General features: G+C 33.4%; 3 protein-coding genes and 1 non-coding gene across 4 annotated transcripts in view; 2 read left to right on the top strand and 2 right to left on the bottom strand.

Moving 5' to 3' along the window:
• LOC133205829 (uncharacterized) overlaps nucleotides 1-20,014 on the bottom strand; it is a 115,123-nt gene that overhangs the window by 34,097 nt on the left and 61,012 nt on the right. The window lies entirely within an intron of this gene.
• On the top strand, nucleotides 2,284-11,563 carry LOC133205170 (uncharacterized). Its single transcript, XM_061340917.1, has 8 exons — nucleotides 2,284-2,429; nucleotides 5,586-5,696; nucleotides 6,755-6,940; nucleotides 7,093-7,238; nucleotides 7,323-7,415; nucleotides 7,540-7,606; nucleotides 7,716-7,873; nucleotides 9,175-11,563. The coding sequence occupies exons 1-8, from the start codon at nucleotides 2,348-2,350 to the stop codon at nucleotides 11,158-11,160; spliced, it is 2,829 nt and encodes a 942-aa protein (XP_061196901.1). The 5' UTR covers nucleotides 2,284-2,347; the 3' UTR covers nucleotides 11,161-11,563.
• Nucleotides 15,178-19,848, bottom strand: LOC133205833 (large ribosomal subunit protein uL18m-like). The gene is made up of 6 exons (XM_061341719.1): nucleotides 19,754-19,848; nucleotides 16,950-17,037; nucleotides 16,550-16,627; nucleotides 16,048-16,161; nucleotides 15,646-15,763; nucleotides 15,178-15,398 (listed from the first exon to the last, which is right to left on the bottom strand). The coding sequence occupies exons 1-6, from the start codon at nucleotides 19,845-19,847 to the stop codon at nucleotides 15,249-15,251; spliced, it is 642 nt and encodes a 213-aa protein (XP_061197703.1). The 5' UTR covers nucleotide 19,848; the 3' UTR covers nucleotides 15,178-15,248.
• Nucleotides 17,826-17,898, top strand: Trnas-gga (transfer RNA serine (anticodon GGA)). Its single transcript has one exon. It is a non-coding gene; the product is annotated as a tRNA-Ser (tRNA).

Here is a 20,014-nt window from a genome sequence, read left to right as displayed (position 1 = left end):
TGTTATTTTACAACACATAGTGTAAAAAGTTTGTGCTATCATGGGAAAACATCACAGATCACTTCTAATTTCATATTATGGATAATAAGCATTGGTATATCTAAGGCTAGATTAAAGAAAATTTGATTTCTCTAAAGATGTATTTACTTTTGTACTTTTATGGGGGTAAAATGTCAACTTTTTGCTTGTTTGTTTGTATATTCAGGAAATGGCACATAGAACATGAGTTGACACATGACATCTAAAGAAATTATAACATACAAGTAAAATTGTATGTTGACACTTGAAATCTTAAGAAATTATAAAATACAAGTAAAATTTCATAGGTTCTTAAAACAATAACACATTATAAAAAATAGATAATTATGAAGAATTTTTTTATATAGTTTTACAATACAGTTTCTTAGACTTCAAAGAACCTTCAATCATATTGAGATGCATGAAATGAAAATTGTTGCACGAAGATTTGAATTTCAAGCTTAATTTTGATCCTTTTTTTAATTAAATAAGAATTTAAGAGTTATCCTTCCTGGCTGAGGAGCGGATATCCTTAACTATTCTAAATCAGTACAACATATTATATTTACACCTTTTTTCTCCTGTTATGTGGAACGAATTCTAGAGCAAAGAAAAGGCATGTTAATGAACAGAGACACAAGTATTTTAAAGTTAATTTCTGGTGATATCTTTCAATGAGTATACGTATGTTTGACTCATCTCACTAAATAGGCAATTTCACTTTCAAATGAAGATATTTCTGTACATTGATTGTTTTAATTTAATCTTGATGATGCATGCATGTGTTCGAATTTTTCCCTTTTTATAGAAAATTTGAATAGTCCATCACAAATGATAGGTTTTTCTCTTTGAAAATTAAATGTGCCACAAAAGATCAAACACAAACATACATATCTAGTGACAAGATACATAAGATTGTTTAGCTTAATTATAACTGACTATAAAAACATATTAGCGATATTGAAATCTATTTTGATATTTCTGCATGACTCATGTTATAAATATATTTATGTAATGGTTTCAATGATTTTCATTTGCAATTCGAAATATAAACTGGTGTACAATTTGACAAAATGCAAAACAATTATCATTTCGTCTTTTACATGATGGAGAGCCAAATAACGAAGCTGAACATACTCTGTACAGGGTTTTATTTTCGCCCCTTTCGCCTTGTAGTCGATGCGGAATTCAAACCCGTCCGAACTTAACACAGACATATGGAACGCCATATTAAAATATATCAAATATTTGAACCTATCTTCAAATAATTGTACCTATCTTCAAATAATTGACTTTTGTCATTACTTTTTTATTCAACGTCAAGTATAAATTCAAGTAATTTGAATAAAAAAAATTAAATATGTCATGATATATATATATATATATATATATATATATATATATATATATATATATATATATATATATATATAAGTCCAGGAGTACGGTCAAAATGGAAAAAAAAATCGCTAACAATATACTTTATAATGTCTTTAATAATACATTTGTATGTGTATTAAATGGCGCTTAAATAAAAAAAAATTTAAACGATCAAATTTAGTATTGTTACATCATTTCAGGTGCCAAATTGTGTTGTAATATTTTGCTTCATTGAGAAGTAATCAATTTTAGAAAACCCTCATTGGAAAAAAAAAGATAACCCTGAGCAGCGAGTACCGATATGTACAATAAATGGATAAATCTTTATATGTCATGAATTTCAGTAATTTTATTCAAAAGTCTATGACTTTCTTGATAAACTATAAGAAAATTCATTTTTTAAATTTTTTTTCAATTAACTTATAAAATCTGAATAAGTACATCTAGGTGTGTGGTTGTAAAACAAATCAATTCCATGTTTATTCTAATTTGATGAGCGTCATTGCGTGGTTGATTAAGATATTGCATATAAAACTACAAACTAGTGTATCTATCAATATAAATTCTAATTTAAAATGGATAATCGCACGCTATTTTTAATTTCCTTCATTATTGTATTCAGTTGTGTAAATTAGCGTCACTTATTGTTTCTCTGTGTAATTTTTTGTCATTTTGTCTTATTTCAAGAGGCTCCTGTCAGTTATATTTAATTTGAAAGTTATTGTCTGCATCTCACGTCAACATTTACTGAAAAGTCCATGATTTTTATGCATAAATTGCCCTCAGGTCTATGTAAATTAGCAACCGTGTAGGATATATGAGAATATGGTCGACAGGCGGCAAAGCATTTGAAAAAGGGACAGAACTTAAACCGGACGGGGTAATACTCCATTTACTTGTGAAACTTTTTTTTTCATTTCCAAACAGGGGTAGAACTGATCCACTCACGATGAATTGTGACTTGTGCATTCTTCTCTCCTACATGTTGCGCATGCTCTGTCAATATGATTCAAAGCTTGCCGAACAGTATGGTAAGTTTTATTGTTTATTATTATTATTTTAATGTACCCCGCAAAGTCACACTATGTTTCAAAAAGGTTTTCGTGCCTCGTAAAATACAATTTGAAAAGTAAACAAAACAAAGAACTTTTTTTTAGGAAAATGAACAGTAGTTGGCTTCAGTTGTTTTTTTAATATAATTTTTATAGTCCTGAACTTTATGAGATTTTTACCAAAAGTTTTGTAAATCAAGAGAAAATATAAAGTATTCTAGAATACCATTTGAGTCTAGTATTACAATTCTCAGATTTCCAAAATTCTTACCAGGCAAGTTCGTTTGGACACTTATTAAGACATAACCGAGTTTTTAAGTATTTCTAATTTAAAAAACAATAATTTATCAAACAGTGAATTCAAGCCTTGTTTAATTTAACTATGCACATGTATACTATTACTCACTCAAAATTAAACATGTTTAAATGGAATGTCATGCACGTAAATATGCGATAACTTTAAATTCAAACAATAAAATTCATCTTATTTTATTACCCGAACCTCCCAAGTTAACATATTTAGTATTATTATTCAAGTTATATTATATATATATATATTGTGGTCCTTAATTTTTGGATGGCTTCAATGATTGTTTTCAGTAAACATCGTTTAAGTATGGTCTATTATATTCAAATCGTTTTTAAATTATTTAATTGCATAGAAATACCGCTACCCACTTCAAAAGTGAAGAAATGTTTAGAAATAACTAAAGATTTTTAAAAATTTGAAAGTCAATTTGCGTAGTAGGTTTAGTGGGAAACAACCAAATTATGAAATAATATTAGATTAGCGATCCCACCCAACAACGTCTTTTCCTTCTCTTTCGTTTGTCTAACATCACAAAACTACGTAACAGATTGTCTTCTTTTTTTGCGTTGATGAAATAGGTCATAAACAAGAACTGTAAACCGTTTTTATTTTTTTTTTAATGTATTAATCGTGTCTTTATTTGATAAATAAATTTGGTACCAAAAAATCATTTCCCTTTGACTCAGTTGTTTATATACATTTATAAACGTGATAAAACAGGTTTGGGATTTAACAGAACTTAACCGGGCTCAAGAAGATTAACACACTGTCTTGTATTTTCGTTTTGACCGAGTACCCGGGTACTCGATCGGAAAAACGTCCGAGTAACCGATTATCAAAAATTGACCAATTTGACATCCCTAATATATATATATATATATATATATATATATATATATATATATATATATATATATATATATATATATATATATATATATATATATATATATATATATATATATATAAACCGTATATGCATTTATTTCCTTTCTTAGTTCTTTTTGTAATAAACAATTCTCTCTCTCTCTCTCATGGTCCTAAAATCGCTATTAAACTAAATTAATTCGTTATACAACTCAGAGGACATATGACTAGAAATTCATACATGCATGCTCGCTGAATTTGGAAAACAAGAAATTTAGAACAAATATTCGATAACGAAAGAACCCAGAAGGCAGTTAAAAACAGGCGACTTTATTTTTCGAACCAAGAATATTAAGTGCACTTCACATTCATGATTTTGAGAAAGGGAGTCTGTGGTCAAGTTATGCATGCGTGAGTCTGCAACCGAGTTACTTAAAAGGGGGGGGGGGGGGGCAAGTGACCATCTCTCAACCCTAGAGGACATGAACTCTTCCCAGTTCACGTAGAAACTCTAAATGACAGCTATCTTCTATCATATCTTCTATCAGCTAACTGACACGTCTTTATTTCCTGTCTTCATCGGAAGGAAAAAAAAATTGTCATCGTAAATTATCAAAAAACTAGACTTTCAAAGCGCTAAAGGGAATGAAAATTTTCTACAAACAAAATTAGTACATATTGCTCATTTAAATGTGGAGAAAATCAAGATACCCTTATATCATTCCTAGCATTAAAAACGATTGCTAAACTTATGTAATTTCCTGTATGTCAGGACAAATTTCTGATTTAAAAAAAAATATTATTAAACAAAGCTCTTAGATCGCTGTGTTTTGTGAATAAAGTATTTTATTTAAAGTATAGAGAATATATATTTTCAACATTGAAAAATAAAAAAAATTGTCATCTAGTGCATAAAGCATAAAGCCCTCCTAAACAGTAGTTTTATTATATGTCAGATTCATTAAATTTTATGTCATTATCTAATTGCAAACGAGTTTTCAGATTAAATCTAAACTGTGACTTTGCACAGAGGTATTTGAAATAAAGGACATGCGCAAAAATTGCTGGAATAAAATAAATCATAAAAAGATCATTTTAATGCAGATAATAAATTCATTTTTGCACCTATGATTAAAATTCTGTTAACTGTCATTGAGGATTACTTTTTTATAGAATATTCTATTTTATTTGTCAGGTTTCGTGCCAAGGGTCAAAGATTCCCATGTTTTCTGTCACACCAAAACCCAAAATTTCATAATCTTCCTATAATTATATGTATATTTATTAATTGTAAAAATTTAATGAATGAATTCATGTTTTGAAACATTTTATCTCATTTCCTGATTGTAGTGTTACACATCACGGTCTTATTTGCACTTTCCATAATGTTTAGAAATGACTTAATTCACTTTAGAAATGACATAATAAATCCCTAAAATATAAAGAAATCGTAAGTTTTCTCTGGGGCTGAAATATATGCCATTTTGTGCTGTTTCCAATGTAATTCTACACAAAAGTTTGCATACTTTTTAAAAAATTATTACAAAATCTTACAAAATTTTCACACTTACCCAGGCAAAGATTATTCAGGTTACCTATATGAATATAAGTCTGTGAGATATATTGCTGCTTTCTGAAGAAAAAAAAATTGTGCGTGTTATTTATCCTTAGTCCAACATTTCAATTGGTAAAACACATTAAAGTTACATGTATAACCCTTGCATCACCGTACAAACAGTATGAAATGTTATGACTTTCTGTCTATAGACCATTAAACATATATTCGAGGTAAATAGCAAGATGTAAACCAACGTAGTAATCTCACCACTCTGACTCAAAACATCAAAATTTCTTTACACAGTTCATTCACAAAATTACCACTCCATTAATTGATACATTGTACATTATACGTATATATATATATCCAACTTGCTACTAACTGAAGGATTTATTTTTAGGAACTGGAAACCAAGTACCTGTCACTCTTGATCAAAGACTCCTGGAAACCAAACAGAACACGCCCAGTAGAGATGTAGAAAACTTCAAATGGAGCTACGGGGGATCTACGGGTAACATCTTCAATTAATTTTATGGTAGTCCATTGGTTTCCTATTCCATGTCTTTTACCCCCAACTTCGTGTGTTGTCTTCTTAACAATACAAATTTCTGGGATAATGATCGTATTATCATTGTTGTAAATTTTGAATTTACTAGGGGGAGGTAAATGCAAAAGAAGATGGGTGAACAAGGCGTGCAGAATGCCTATAGCTTCAGCTATTCAAAAAATTATATTCAATTTGTGAATTAAGTATTCAAAGTGAAGTTCTCATTATTGAAATTTATGAAATTATGATCCACAAAACTTTTCTGAGAAAAAAAAATCTTGGAAAAAATTATTCTTTTATTAAAAATATAAAATGATATTCGCGGGATTCGAACCCCTAACAATAAAAATCCGGAGTATCATATTGCTTTGAGACTAACATGCTAACCACTACGCTACACAGCTCCTGATGAATTGTGGCATTTAAATCATGTTTGTGACATGACCCTTGACTTAATGGACTTCAAGTATTTTTCGGAAAGATGCGAATGCTTTGTCATAAAAGTGTACTTTTAAGGTATAGTGGGTCTTTGCATATTTTTATGCAAACTTTTAGGATTAACTTTCAAAAAAATGGAGCGAAGACCCACTCATATTGAAAAATTTTGTTTAAGTGTGAGAAAATGACCCTTTTTGTCCTCTTTAGTGTGTGTATGCTATTTCGTAGGCAAATAATTTCAGTCTTTGCGAGATTTTTGTAAATTATAAAGATTTTACATAAAGTATACTTTAATGTTAGATGAAATATCAAAGAAAATTTGGATATAATTGAGATTTTATTTTTCACTTCATGCTTGTCGCACTATAGGCACTTCGCCCGCCTTGTTCACCCATCTTCTTTATATCATGTTGTAAATTTTGCATTGACCTCCCCCTAGTAAATTCAAAATTTACAACATAATAGTATGGTTTCCTATTTACCTTCTCTATAATTTTATATCCATCTTCTACATCAATGAAGCTGTAATCTATACATTTATTGGAGATAGTAGACTGAGTATTAAACATAGCTCTTAACCACAGGTCCTGACCATTGGCCTGAGTATTTCCCGCAGTGTGCTGGCAGACGACAGTCTCCTATTCACATCAGAACAGCAGACATTCAACATGTCACGTGGCTCCCAGAATTCCAGTTCATCAACTATGACAAATTAAGCGGAGACGGAATGCAGCCAGCTTTTCTGCATCTCAGGAACAACGGACACACAGGTGGCCATTTTTCTGCGAATTATTGTTTTCCGAAATATGAAGAAAAAAATACACGTAACTTTTCTCGAAAATGTATTGTGAGCAAATTGCACTGAGATACCCATATAAACTGCTTCCTTAATGCTATTTGATTTGTTACATTCATAAAACAGCTAGTATGGCAATTGATGACGAAATTTACCTTCGTGGCTCGAATTTGGGTGAACTGTATCGAGCAGTGGAGATTCATTTTCATTGGGGTTCAGAAAACAACATTGGTTCAGAGCACGTACTCGACAACCATCATCATCCCCTGGAGGTTCGTATTTATACAACTATAGGGAGTGACAAAATCATATTTACTGTTTAAGAATTTATAAGAAATTTATGCTTTTTCCTATAGGTTCACATCGTCCACTACAATACAAAATATGCTACGCTTGCTGAGGCAAAGAAGCAACCAGACGGACTAGTTGTAATAGGAATATTTGCAGATGTAGGCTAAGGGCATCTTACCATTAAAATTATATGCAACTAGTGAATATATTCTGTTTATGTTTAATAATTCAATCACTGAAGAGTCTCTCTTAAAAAAATAAGTGATGATTAAATTGTTTCAGATATCCGAGGAAAAGAACCACGCATTTGAATTGGTAGCCACGGCTCTTGATCAAGTAACAGAATACGGTATATTCTTCAGCTTCAAACCGCAGACAAATTCATTTCATATAGTTGAGACACATAATTTTTGAAGAGTTTGCAAATATTTCATATTTTCATCTTATTTTTTTTCTAGACCACAAAACAATTGTAACCGGGTTAAGACCTATCGATATGCTTCCAAACGATACATCCAGATACTATCATTATGCCGGAAGTCTGACCACACCTCCCTGTTACGAGTCTGTTTCGTGGTACGTTATGCACGAAGGGATAACAATCACGCAAGATCAGGTACTAAAACCTTATGAAGACGTTTTCTTGAAATATAATTAAACTAGCTGAAATCCCGCGCAAGCGCGGGGAATCGAATTTATACCTCTACCGACAGAAAAATTCCAATAATATATATTGTAGTTTCTACCGACAGCCTACAGGCTTATAGCAGGAAGAAATACTTCGTTTAAAATCTCGCATTTAGTTTTGGAGCAGAAGTAGATGTACATCTCCAACCCACCCACCCACCCCCATCCCTTTTTTTGTAAAAACTTGAAAATAACAATTTCATTGATTGACGTTTATTGTGTAACCTGTTATACTATTTAATGGATATTGTACTTCTGGTGCTATTATTTCGTCAAGGACAGAAGCAACGAATATGCATATTTAACTAATAAATTGATTTTTAATTTTTTTTACATAAGCTTTTAACGCCCTATAAATACGCCGAGTATTTGATACAAAAGACTGTATACAGAAATAAAAGCTGAAAAGTATCGATTAAAGTACAAAATTTTAACAGCTTTAATTGTATTTGAATCTAATATTCATTTATTTGCTTTTTTTCATGTAAGCAGTTTTATTACGAAGTACAAATTGTACTTCGGGTTCGTTGCCACGATGCTCTCAGTGAGAAATATACAAATTTTACCGATAAATTTATTAGAAAAACCTACTAATAGTCTTTGGATACATTTATACATTCACAATTTATAACGTTATCAATGATTTACCATTATTTCATTGACCATTCAGCCAAAAAAAAAATTTATGCTCATAGTTATAATCGCCTCGTTTTTCTTTTTTAACAATGGGCTCGATGCTATAATGTTCTAGAAGTTTCCGTCAATATTAAGATCGGTGAATGCGAAAATAATTTGCACATTTCCCTTTTTCATCGGTTATCACAATTTATTTCTTTCATATTATTTAAATCAAGATTTTATTGAATAATTCAATGATGACGTTTTGTGGAATAAATAAACGATTGCTTGTTGTCAGTTTCATTAAAAATTGCCAGTTACTTAAATCCGCCAACCGAAACCGCCACCGTACTCACGTTTTTGCTATTTCATGGTTGTTTATAGAAAATGAAAGTAGAATTTTAATTTCATGTACGATACTTACTATGCGAGTGAAATCTAAATATAGTTTACGGACATCATCTTGTATCTATAGTTTATTCTTAGAGAGTAAGTAAGAACTCTGGTGCAGCCGTTTCGGAGTTTATGTGCAAAATTTCTTAATTTATAAGTATAGATAGTTAATCAAACTAAATTTGAAACTGAAGCAATATTTTCCTTTGTTCTCTATAGATCAACCGACTCCGCCATCTAAAAGAACACGTGGAGGACAAGCATAGTCCACACAAACCTCTGTCCGTAAAATCTGCCGGAGAAACACAAAACATAAACAACACCGACAACAGAATTGTTAATTCACTAGAAACGACTGACCATCACTCACCCAGGACAAATTACATAAAATACAATTTCAGACCTTGTCAACCTTTGTATGGCCGAAGAGTTTACTGTAGCCATCCTTCTATGGTCAAACAAAAGTCCCATCAATCAGAATTTTCTGTAAGTGATATTGCTGTCAGCCATCATGTCTCCAACCTTGGTGATCATGACGTTTCCAAGGCTTTGCTGCAAGATAGTGGATTCCATGGCTCTATTGGATCCAGCCTATCTAATCACCCCCACGAAAGTCATTTACATGGAACTACATTGAACATGCACTCACATGAAAGTCAATTGCCAGCAAAAAGAGTGGAAATCGATTTGGGTGGCCATAAAGCGGAGCTACATAAAAATACCCAAAAAAGTCCTGAGAGAACCAAAGACGTCTCGCTAGGATACAGCAACAAAATCTCTGACAAACTGTTTCCTGAAGAATTAAAGGACGTCTTCTCAAAAAAACACATTCCAAATTTTAAAGAAAAGTTAGAACCAAAGGATATTTACAAGATATTTGGAAGAATTTTCCTTCGACAGGCACAAATTCTCACCGCTCAAAAGAAATCTACTGACAAAGGAAATACAGTAAATACACAACTTTTTAACGAACCAGAAATAAAAGAGTATTCGAATCCAGTATATAAAGTAAAGAAGATTGAGACTGTCAAAAACCCAGAACAGATAATACGTCATTCACACCCGAAACGAAATCTTCCAAAGCAAAAAGTGCAAAAGAGACCAAATAATACGGTTCTCAATTCGCCAGCTAGAAACAGTGTTTCAAATTTCAAATTGGTCAACAGACAGAAAAGTTCTGGTAAGTCATTCAACCTTGCTTCCGACCATCGCAGTTCGTACAGCGCACGCAGAAGTAATCAAATGGTGAACGGTGGATTCCATTTTTCTGTGCGTCAACCTGTATATCAGCGAAAAATCAACAAACAGCATTTTTATACACCAAGTAAAAAGAATAAGTCAACTCAATATCAGTCGAAATCTCACAGAAGTCATTACAGTTCTGCTAAGAATACTCATATGAAATCGGAAACATTAGACACTCATATGAAATCGGAAACACTGAACACTCATATGAAACCAGAAGGATCGAACACTCGAATGAAACCAAAAACATCAAATGGGGAGGTGAAAAAGAGAAATTTGATCGATTTGATTTCTGAAAACCACCTTGACGTGTTAGACAGTAACTTTGCAATGAACACACAGAACATGGTTTCTTCATACACTTCATTAGCGCCTCAAGTGGATGGCAGTGTAGGCTTCAGTGAGCGCATGCCCCAACTTCCTTTGAAAACTCTGGGTTTAGAAGAAACGGCCGTATTTCCGGAGTCAGTCGGTTCAGGGTTATCAAACCGAAAGAGCGACACGATGACAGAAAAAGAGCAAAGGATGATAAAAAGTGTTCTAATGGACCGTATCACACAGTCAACTCCAGAGCCACCTCTAGCAACTAAATCAATACCAGAAATTACAAAGGGCCCGACCCGGACGTCAAAACCGGATATGGTACATGAACAGAATCAAACTTCAAAACCCGAAACAACACATGAACCGATCCATCATTCAAAAACAAAAATGACACAAGAACCAGTCCTTATTCATGAACCAGAGATTGGACATGAACTAATCCAAACATCAGGATCAGAGACTGTGCATGAACCGGTCCAAACGATGCTTGGTAACGAGAAACTACGTTTTCCAATTCAAAGAGAAAGAAACACCACCAATATACCTATTAGAGAAATTTTAGGTAGCCATAGCAACATGCTTTCAATATTGACTGATCCTACACCTACAGAAGAGAAACCTTATCTACCCTCATGAGGGACATAATTTTGATTTCCAGTGTTCAAGGAGAAGCAAAATAAAGGGTGTTCCTTGACAAGCACCGCCTTTCTTTCGCCAAATGGTGAATCTATCCTTAAGGGTGGAAACGCCACGGCCAAGGAGAAGAGAATCAGGCAATATAATGTGTGCCTCGCTTGTTTAGGATGTTCATCATTTTGTCAAATTAATGATCCTTATGACAGAGAGGACGGAATATTTTTTTTCTTAACGGGCTCCTTGGTTTGAAAACGGTACGAGAACAAGGTTCAAAGTGGGATTGCCACAACCAATTTCTTTTTGATGTTTTCGAAATATTTATTCCACAAAGAATTTGGCCAAATGGTTGTTACGGTACCTTGATTTCTTTGTTTTTGTTGTCTTGGAATTAGTTTATGTGTATGTACCCACATTAAAGGTATTACATTTTCAATGCCTTGTTTCTTTTATCTTAATAACTCATAGGTTTTATATAACAATACAAACAGCTTTAAGGTCATCCAGCCCTTAGCAGCAATTTCTGCTTTGGAAAGACGATGAAAGGGGAAGGGGGTTATCATTCTCTTCGTTCAAACTGTGCCTATGTGAACAATATAGCACTGTCTTCTTGTTTCATTGTCCTGATGTTCAACAGCTACTAAAATCTCAAATGTTGCAACTCATCGAGCGAAAGTCTACATGGATGAAATTACGAATTTACGTAAGTCTCCAGCCATATTGTCACTTTGTAGTATCTATTTACAGAAAAAATTATCTTAATACATATATTGCTTTCATTTAATTCGACATAAATTCACTATTTGTTCATACTGCAATTAAAATAATTTTACGCTTTTTTATTTTCTATGAAAATATATGGCGCTGGTTTAATTAGCAAGCTTTTTTTCCGGGGGGGGGGGGGGGGGGGGGGGTGTCTCGCTGTGAATGGCATTGTCAGTTTATGAATGACTTTATCATTTCTGTATGAGAACCTTTGTCGTTTGATAGATGGTTTAATGGACTTCTATCAAATCATTCATCAGTAACTGCTAACGAAGGATAAAAATGTTCTTTCCGATTAGTCAGGCATAACGTTAGAACACATGTTTGTATTTTATGTGTCTGTTACCCCAGACACGATATATGATACAGTAGAGCCTGTTAATCCGGAAACCTGTGTCATGCCGAGAAAATATAAGCACACTAGATTTGGTGAACTTATTTGAAACGCAATTACAGTTAATCAGTGATTTTCCAGTGCGAGGCAATTGATGTCAGCAGTCGAGCGAAGGATCCTAAATTTTACGTTTGAAATTTAAGATATGATACTAACTATATTCAGAGATGTATCCATCTTCTTCTTCTTTTTTTTTAAAGGGGGGTCCATTTCAAAATGCGTGTAAAAATAACATGAATATATACAATGTAAATAAAATATCTTAAGAAATAAAATGAAAAGAACAAAAATTAAAAAAAAATGTCGAAACCTGCAATCCTTAGATTTTCTTCCATGCGTTGATCGGGGGGGGGGGGGTGTTCTGGGAATTTCAAAGGTTCTATGTAAAAGTACCGAATAAATGACCTTTGACCCCTGGAAAACACGACCCCCTCTTAAAATGGTGAGAAGAATCATGTATCTGAAGGAAATAGACTTAAGAAATTATTTTGTCCTCCCCCCCCCCAAGAAAGAGGGTTTTTTTACGTTTGAGGAAGATGACTACCTGATTATATATTTTTGATTCCTGCCCTCTGATGATAGAGAGCAAAAGCAGGGGTTGGTTACAAGTAATGCCAGTTTAATCTTTAAACTTCCTGGGGATGTATATGGGGTTGAATGGGTTGGATATAGGGCATATATGGAAATAAGAAGGATATGAAAAAAATTATATTAATGTAAAATTTTGCTTTTAAATGCGTAACAGGAAAGATGTAAAGAGGTTCAAGTTAACCTTTTCCTCGAAGGGAAAGTGAAATATGCAGGGTAAGAATTGGTCACATTACATCATTGCCACCAGCAATTTCTCTTTTTTTATATAATGACCTTTGACATTGACCTAATTTTAAGGTCAGATGTCAAAAGTTCCATTACAGGTGCTCCCATGTTTCTACGACTCTTTGTGTTCAAGTTTTAGGCTTTAACTAAGAAAACTTAAAAGCTTAGGATCCACCCCTCAAAGTTGCTGGCATTAATTCTCTCTCACGTCTTAGAGAAATATGGGTGATTAGCATCAATTACACTTTTATTGAGTTCATCGCTGTCGAAATTGGTCGAGATTTCTTGGCATGTACTAGCAAATCGTCCGGGTTAATGAAGCGTCCGGATGATAAAACTTATATGATATAAATGTAAAATTCTGTTCCCCACAATTTTTCCTGGTATGTGAAGCGGATAATCGAGGCTCAACTGTATACTCCTTAAATGTAAAGAGTATACTGCAAAAGAGTCCGACCTCTTTGATTAAGTTAACAAATACATGTATAAACTTCAAGAAACCACTCACTAACCTGTATCTTGAAAATGGTAGTTACAGATCTGTAGCTCGCCGGTCTGAAAAGACCCACAGATCTGCAGCTAAGGACATGCCCTCACACTGTTAACTTTACAATGCATACATCGAAATTTAACATACCATCACTCAATATCCTTGTCCTTCGAGGTATGGCATTAAGCTAAGGTATAAAACACACTTTAATGTTAATTATGTGGTCTGGAGACGATACTAAGACAGAGAGACTTCCATGCCAAAAGTAACTATATATTTGGATTAGCAAATACAGTTGAACTTCATTATCTCGAACATCGATATCTCAAATACCATGGATATGTCGAAGTGATTTGAAAGATCGAACCACTTTTACTTTATGTATTTTAACATCATTATCTCGAACCTTCAGATATATCGAAGTTTTTTCTTGGTCCCATCGAATTTGAGATAACTAAGTTTGACAGTAATTGTCTGTATCAAATATGATTCGTTGTTGTGTAAATACTAAGTTACAATCTCATGTTCCCTTTGTGGGAAGGGAGGGGGGGGGGGGTATATTGTCTTACCCGAAATTCTTCTTATTATACTTCTAGATGAAGGCGTTATGTTAGTGTTTGGATTGTTGTCACTAAATCTGTCCATCACAAAATGTGTCCAGGCCATGACTCTTGAACTGTAATCAAACTTCACAACCTAAGGGTGTGTCATAATACTGACCTTAGTCAAAGTTCAAGGTCACTGGATGACATAATGAAATGGCCTCTGTGCTATAACTGTGAACTCTAGATTGGAAAGAATTCAAAGAAAACCAGCTTGCCTATGTTACTGATGAGCTCATGGTTGTGTCATCATCTTACTCAAGGTAAAATATTTAAAAGTTCAAAGGGCAATGAGACATAGAAATTCAGATCTTTGAACTGTAAATATATTTTGAAGTGCCTTTAATCTCTTACATTATATGCTGTTAATTAATACAAATTGATAAGGGTAGTATCTTTGTAAAAGTTGAGACTAACTATCTTTACAGTCAAACCTCGTTATCTCAAACTCAATGGGACAGAGAAAACTTCTAGATATTCAAGAATTCAAGGGTAAATTACTTACATAATAAGTTTTGGGACTTCCAGATCACTTATCCATGGTATATCAGTGTTTGAGATATCGAAGTTCAATTGTACTTAATTCAATGAACAATAATTGAACAAGCATTGCGAGTCTCATACCACTAAGGCTCAGTTCTGTCAAAATCATTGCAAACTTGATCTGTTACTCATCAAGATACATATGCCCAAAATGAGCTCAATATATGCAAAATTCTAGAAAGAAAGTCTGGTAAACCAACCTTTTTCTATTTATAGATTTATTTGGCCAGTGGGACAGACTGACTGACAGACAGACAGACGAAGAGGAAACCAATGGTCTTCTCCATTTTCACCAATAGGGGACTAATTTAGCTCTATTAAATGGAGAAAGCCCAGTTCTTTTATTAGATATAATCCTAGAACCATATATCCTTGACATTCACCACAAGAAAGATAACTTAGATACACTCTCAATTTTTTTAAGCAATTTTTTTAATGACATATCCAAATTTCTATGAAGAACACATTTACATATAAAAGATTATACAATCTGTATGTCATCAGGCCGGTGCTTCTCTCCCACACGGTTTTTGCCATCGTATTTGATTCCAGGTTTAAATTCTCCTTCATGGACCGCCTCTTCTCCGATCTCTATTCCAGCTTCCTCCAAAGCATTCAGCACTGCCTTTATCTACAGTAATACTTATTTACTGAGAGAACTTAAAAGTAACCTCTTTTAATGTTAGCCATCTTTAAGGAAATTGAAAGAGAATCAGCTATGTACCTACCATTATTTTGAAATCAATAGTACCTTAGTATCACTAATCTAGATGTATGCAGAGCATATTAAATATTATAAAGAATTTAAAAAAAAAAAAAAAACTGTTAAATTTTAGCTTTGAAAGTAACTCAAAAAAAATCTTCAGGTCTGAATGTACCTTTTCCCCTCCGTGACTGTCTGAGACTGGGTCATAATACACATTGACAATGCCGGCTTTTTGACAGCGATCAGCAAACACGCGCCCAGTATTGACAGCTGCTGACACATCTCTGGCACTATATAACACAAAATAAAGATGTTCATGTTACACAAAAAAAACCACACAGAGTTTTTACTGAATCAGCTGTTTTAATCATAATGTATTAATTCAGCTTTGAATATTAAACACATTTTCTTCATAGCTTTAATTTTAAACATTGGAGAGTAATTAAAGTTTATTTTGTTAATTGTTGTTTCTATTCATTAGGATAAAACCTAATTCTCCTCATTTTTGCACTAAACAGAATCAAATTATTGAACAATACCTGTATAAAAACAGAAACAAATTAATGAACAATACCTGTATAAAAACTGTCTTATGGCCCATTCTGATGAAGAAGCATAAACAACTTTCCTCCCTGAGGAATGTTCTAGGTACGCCTCTATTTTGTTGGAGGTAGGATTAATATGGAGTCTACAAATATATATATATATATATATATATATATATATATATATATATATATATATATATATATATATATATATATATATATATATACCATACATTCAAATATATATATATATATATATATATATACCATACATTCAAAATTTTGTGCAAAAGGAAGGCCATTTACTATGTGGTATTATTATATTGAATTAGTACTATGTTACATTAAAAATTGCTGGTCATTAATTAAATCACACAGGACATTTCCAAAGGCACCAAATTAAAAGTCCTGCTTATATATATTTGCTTTTTCTTCACTACAGTGGCCTAAAACTTGAATTACCTTCATTGGGTATCCATTAAGTAAATTATAAGACTTTCCATGTATAGCAAACCTAGTAATACTCACTTGTAATAAAAGTTTCGTGAAGGTTGCTGAAATCTCCATCCTTTTCGTCTAGGAGAAACATTCATATACTCTAGACACCTAAAGGGTAAAAAATGTATTAATTACTGAATTTGTAAATGTTAAAAAAAATTAACATAAAGATTTCAAATACATCCCTTCTAAGTTTGTCTTTGAGTAGTAGTTTCTCATAATGTTATTCAGGGTTGTCCCTAAGAATTGAATTAGAAGGGGACATTTAAAAAGTAGAAGGGGATCTAGGGTTCATCCCCTAACTGGGAGTTTAGGAAGCATACCAAAATAACTGGGGGATCACATCATTATAGACGGGGAAATTCCCCGGCCCCCGGGTCTTAGGGACAACCCTGTTATTTAACTAAAGCAATTATAATTTCCATCATACCTGTCATTTCTGTTGACGAATTCAGGATTTATCTTGTAGTCTTTATTGTCTTCTGAGTATTGAGCTGATGACAATGATAAGCTACGAGCTGAAAAATCATATAAAAAGTACAATTAAACTTTGGTATCTAGAATATCAGTATCTTGAATAATATGGATATGTCAAAGTGAGTTGAAAATCCTAATAACTTTTTCTTTACGTATTTCAATCTCAATAAACTCATATAACTCATAGTATGTTAAAATACTGCAGTGCATATTGTGGTCAGACTTGGTATGACAAAATCTGTGGCCAAATGAAAACTTTTATGCAACGCAGAACCCTATTTCATGCAATACTCAGTTTTGCCTTGAACTGGACCATAAATATGTGATGTTTGTCTTGTATTGTGCTGTCTCAAAACACATTAATTTTCAAGTTCAGAGTATATATCACACTGTAAAGCTGGAATTCTTTGGTCCTGACTGGTACAGGTATATTCCTAACCTATTCAAATCAAATTTGAATGTAATTGGGTTTCACATAAATTTTGTTTACATATTTTTATTTACACATCAGCATCTGATATATTTCAAGTGAACAACATTGTAAGAATTTGGATATTCTTATTTGGATTTACAAAATTTAAATCCATTGAATTGTAGTGGTTTGTGCCATGGACATCGGCCTGATAGCTCTGTTGGTAGAGCACCTGACTAGTGATGCAAGGGTCCCGGGTTCGATTCCCTATCCAGCCATACATTTTCTCCCTTCCTGTTACAGATTTGGTGCCGTAACCAAGATGTGACTGGTGAAGGACCTGCCAGGAAAAAGCCTAGGTTAGAGTCTTCAGGGACTGAAGACCTTTAAGTTGGGAGGAATGTGGCAGTCACCGGTGGCCAGATAGCTCAGTTGGTAGAGCACCTGACTGGAGATTCAGGGGGCCCGGGTTCAAATCCCGGTCTGGTCTGTTGCATTTTTCTCCTCTCCCATTACATTTGGTGCTGTGCCATGCCCTGGAAGTGACAGGTGAAAGACCTGCCAAGGAAGAGCTTGGGTTGGTGTCTTCAGGGGCCGAAGACCTTTAAGGAGGGAGAAATGTGGCGGTCAGACGAGTTCGAACGCCAGTGCATGGCCAGATAGCTCAGTTGGTAGAGCACCTGACTGGAGATTCAGGGGGCCCAGGTTCAAATCCTGATCTGTCCATCACATTTTTCTCCTCTCCTGTTACAGTATAATTATAATTGGCTCATCATGAAATACAAAATTTTGCTTAATGCAACATAACAAGTGCACTGCAATTGTGATATCATTTTTTTTACAACAATTATTAACAATTTAGTAAATTGTTTATTTAAACTTTTATGGTAACTGCTGTCTTGATATACAGAGACCAAATTTTCATAAAAATTACAATTATCTAACTATTGTTTACTGATTGTATACATGATTAATTTATCCTATGTATGCAAGTTTTGTTTAACATCTGTTATATTGTTTCTCATTTCATAATTTCATTTAATTCAAAGGCAGTGTCATTTATTGCAGTTGTATATTAACAAATATATGTATTTTTGTAAAAGTGTATTTTGATTCTTTCAGGGAATTGTCACTTTACCTTACATTATGGATTTTTATCATCAATAAATATTATTAATATAACATTCTCGACTCCTCATTAATTTGCAGACAGTATATAAACCATTATCACTCAAACCATTAAGGTCAAATTTTATATCCTCCCCTCCTAAGAACCCTTTTCCTAATGATTTTATTTCACGTGTGTAAACAATTTAAGACACAGATCAGTGAATAACATCAAGTAAAATTATTCTTCACAACTGAACTAAAGTGTTTTCACAACCGGACATGGCAAATTATATCATTCCATGTTTCCAATATGGTGCACTCTCTGAAATAAAACGGGGATATGAGTCAGAGAAATCTCTGGACAATCTATGTGTCATATCTGCAGATCTGTGTTAGGTGTCTAAATAAACAGTTGATTCGATATGCCAGAGCACGCTCTATGTATGAACAATTTCTAAAAAGAGGTAAGTTATTGACAAACAAGTTGATGAAACAAGAATATCAGCAGTCTCTTTTAAAGTCATCATTTCGTAAGTTCTATGGTCGATACAATGACCTTGTCAGCAAATACAATCTATCATTAAGTCAAATGCTGACTGACTTTTTTCATTCCAATTGTTAGGCCATTATTTACACACTGAATTATCAACGAATTTTTCCGTTATTTCCCGATCATGACAAGGAGCACATGGTGGGTGTGACCCGTCGGCAGGGGATGCTCACTCCTCCATGGCACCTGATCCCACCTCTGATGTCTAAGAGGTCCGTGTTTGCTTTGCTCCTATTTTGTAATGTTTAATGGACTTTTGAGCTTGAATACTGTTCATTATCTCCACATATTTCATATGTAATTGATTTAGTAACTGGCAAGAAGAAAATGCAACCGACCAGACCAGTATTCGAATATGGGCCAACTGAATGACTAGTCATGTAGTCTACAATCAATTCTGCCTGACTGTCACATTTCTCTCTCCTTAAACAGGTCTTCATCCCTGAAAAAACCAATCCACCTAATTTTGGTATGATGTATCTTAGCTAGGACTCGACAAAGACCTAGTTTAAATGTGTAATCATTTCACCAGGGACGTTTATTATTATAATATTATATTACGTTAGTGGTTTCACCAAGTGCTTTCCATAATTTCGAATTTCCTCCACTAAGTTTAGAAAGATCGCAAGTTTAACATCAACTTGAGACAAAATGACTGAATTTTTCATTTCATACAAACACATACCAGCTATTTTATGAGTTGAACGCACAGCATGACTTCTACATAAGCAAGTAAACGGCGTAGATGTCAGAGAAACCAGTGTTCTGCCAAGTGACATTTTTTTGTAAAAAGTTAACTCTAACAACAAACAACTCTGATATGTAACAGAAATCACCTTCGGAAAGCAAAAAAAATTAAAGGGGGTAATGTCTAAGCATTTTAAAATCAATTTTTTATCCTTTCATCGAAAGAATTGTAGTCTTTGATATGCTGTTCACCTACCCA

Source organism: Saccostrea echinata, unplaced genomic scaffold (assembly GCF_033153115.1).
Source record: "Saccostrea echinata isolate AGI-Se365-2 ecotype Australia unplaced genomic scaffold, CSIRO_AGI_Sech_v1 ptg000054l, whole genome shotgun sequence".
Lineage (NCBI taxonomy): Eukaryota > Metazoa > Mollusca > Bivalvia > Ostreida > Ostreidae > Saccostrea > Saccostrea echinata.
This window is presented reverse-complemented; position numbering and strand designations above follow the sequence as displayed.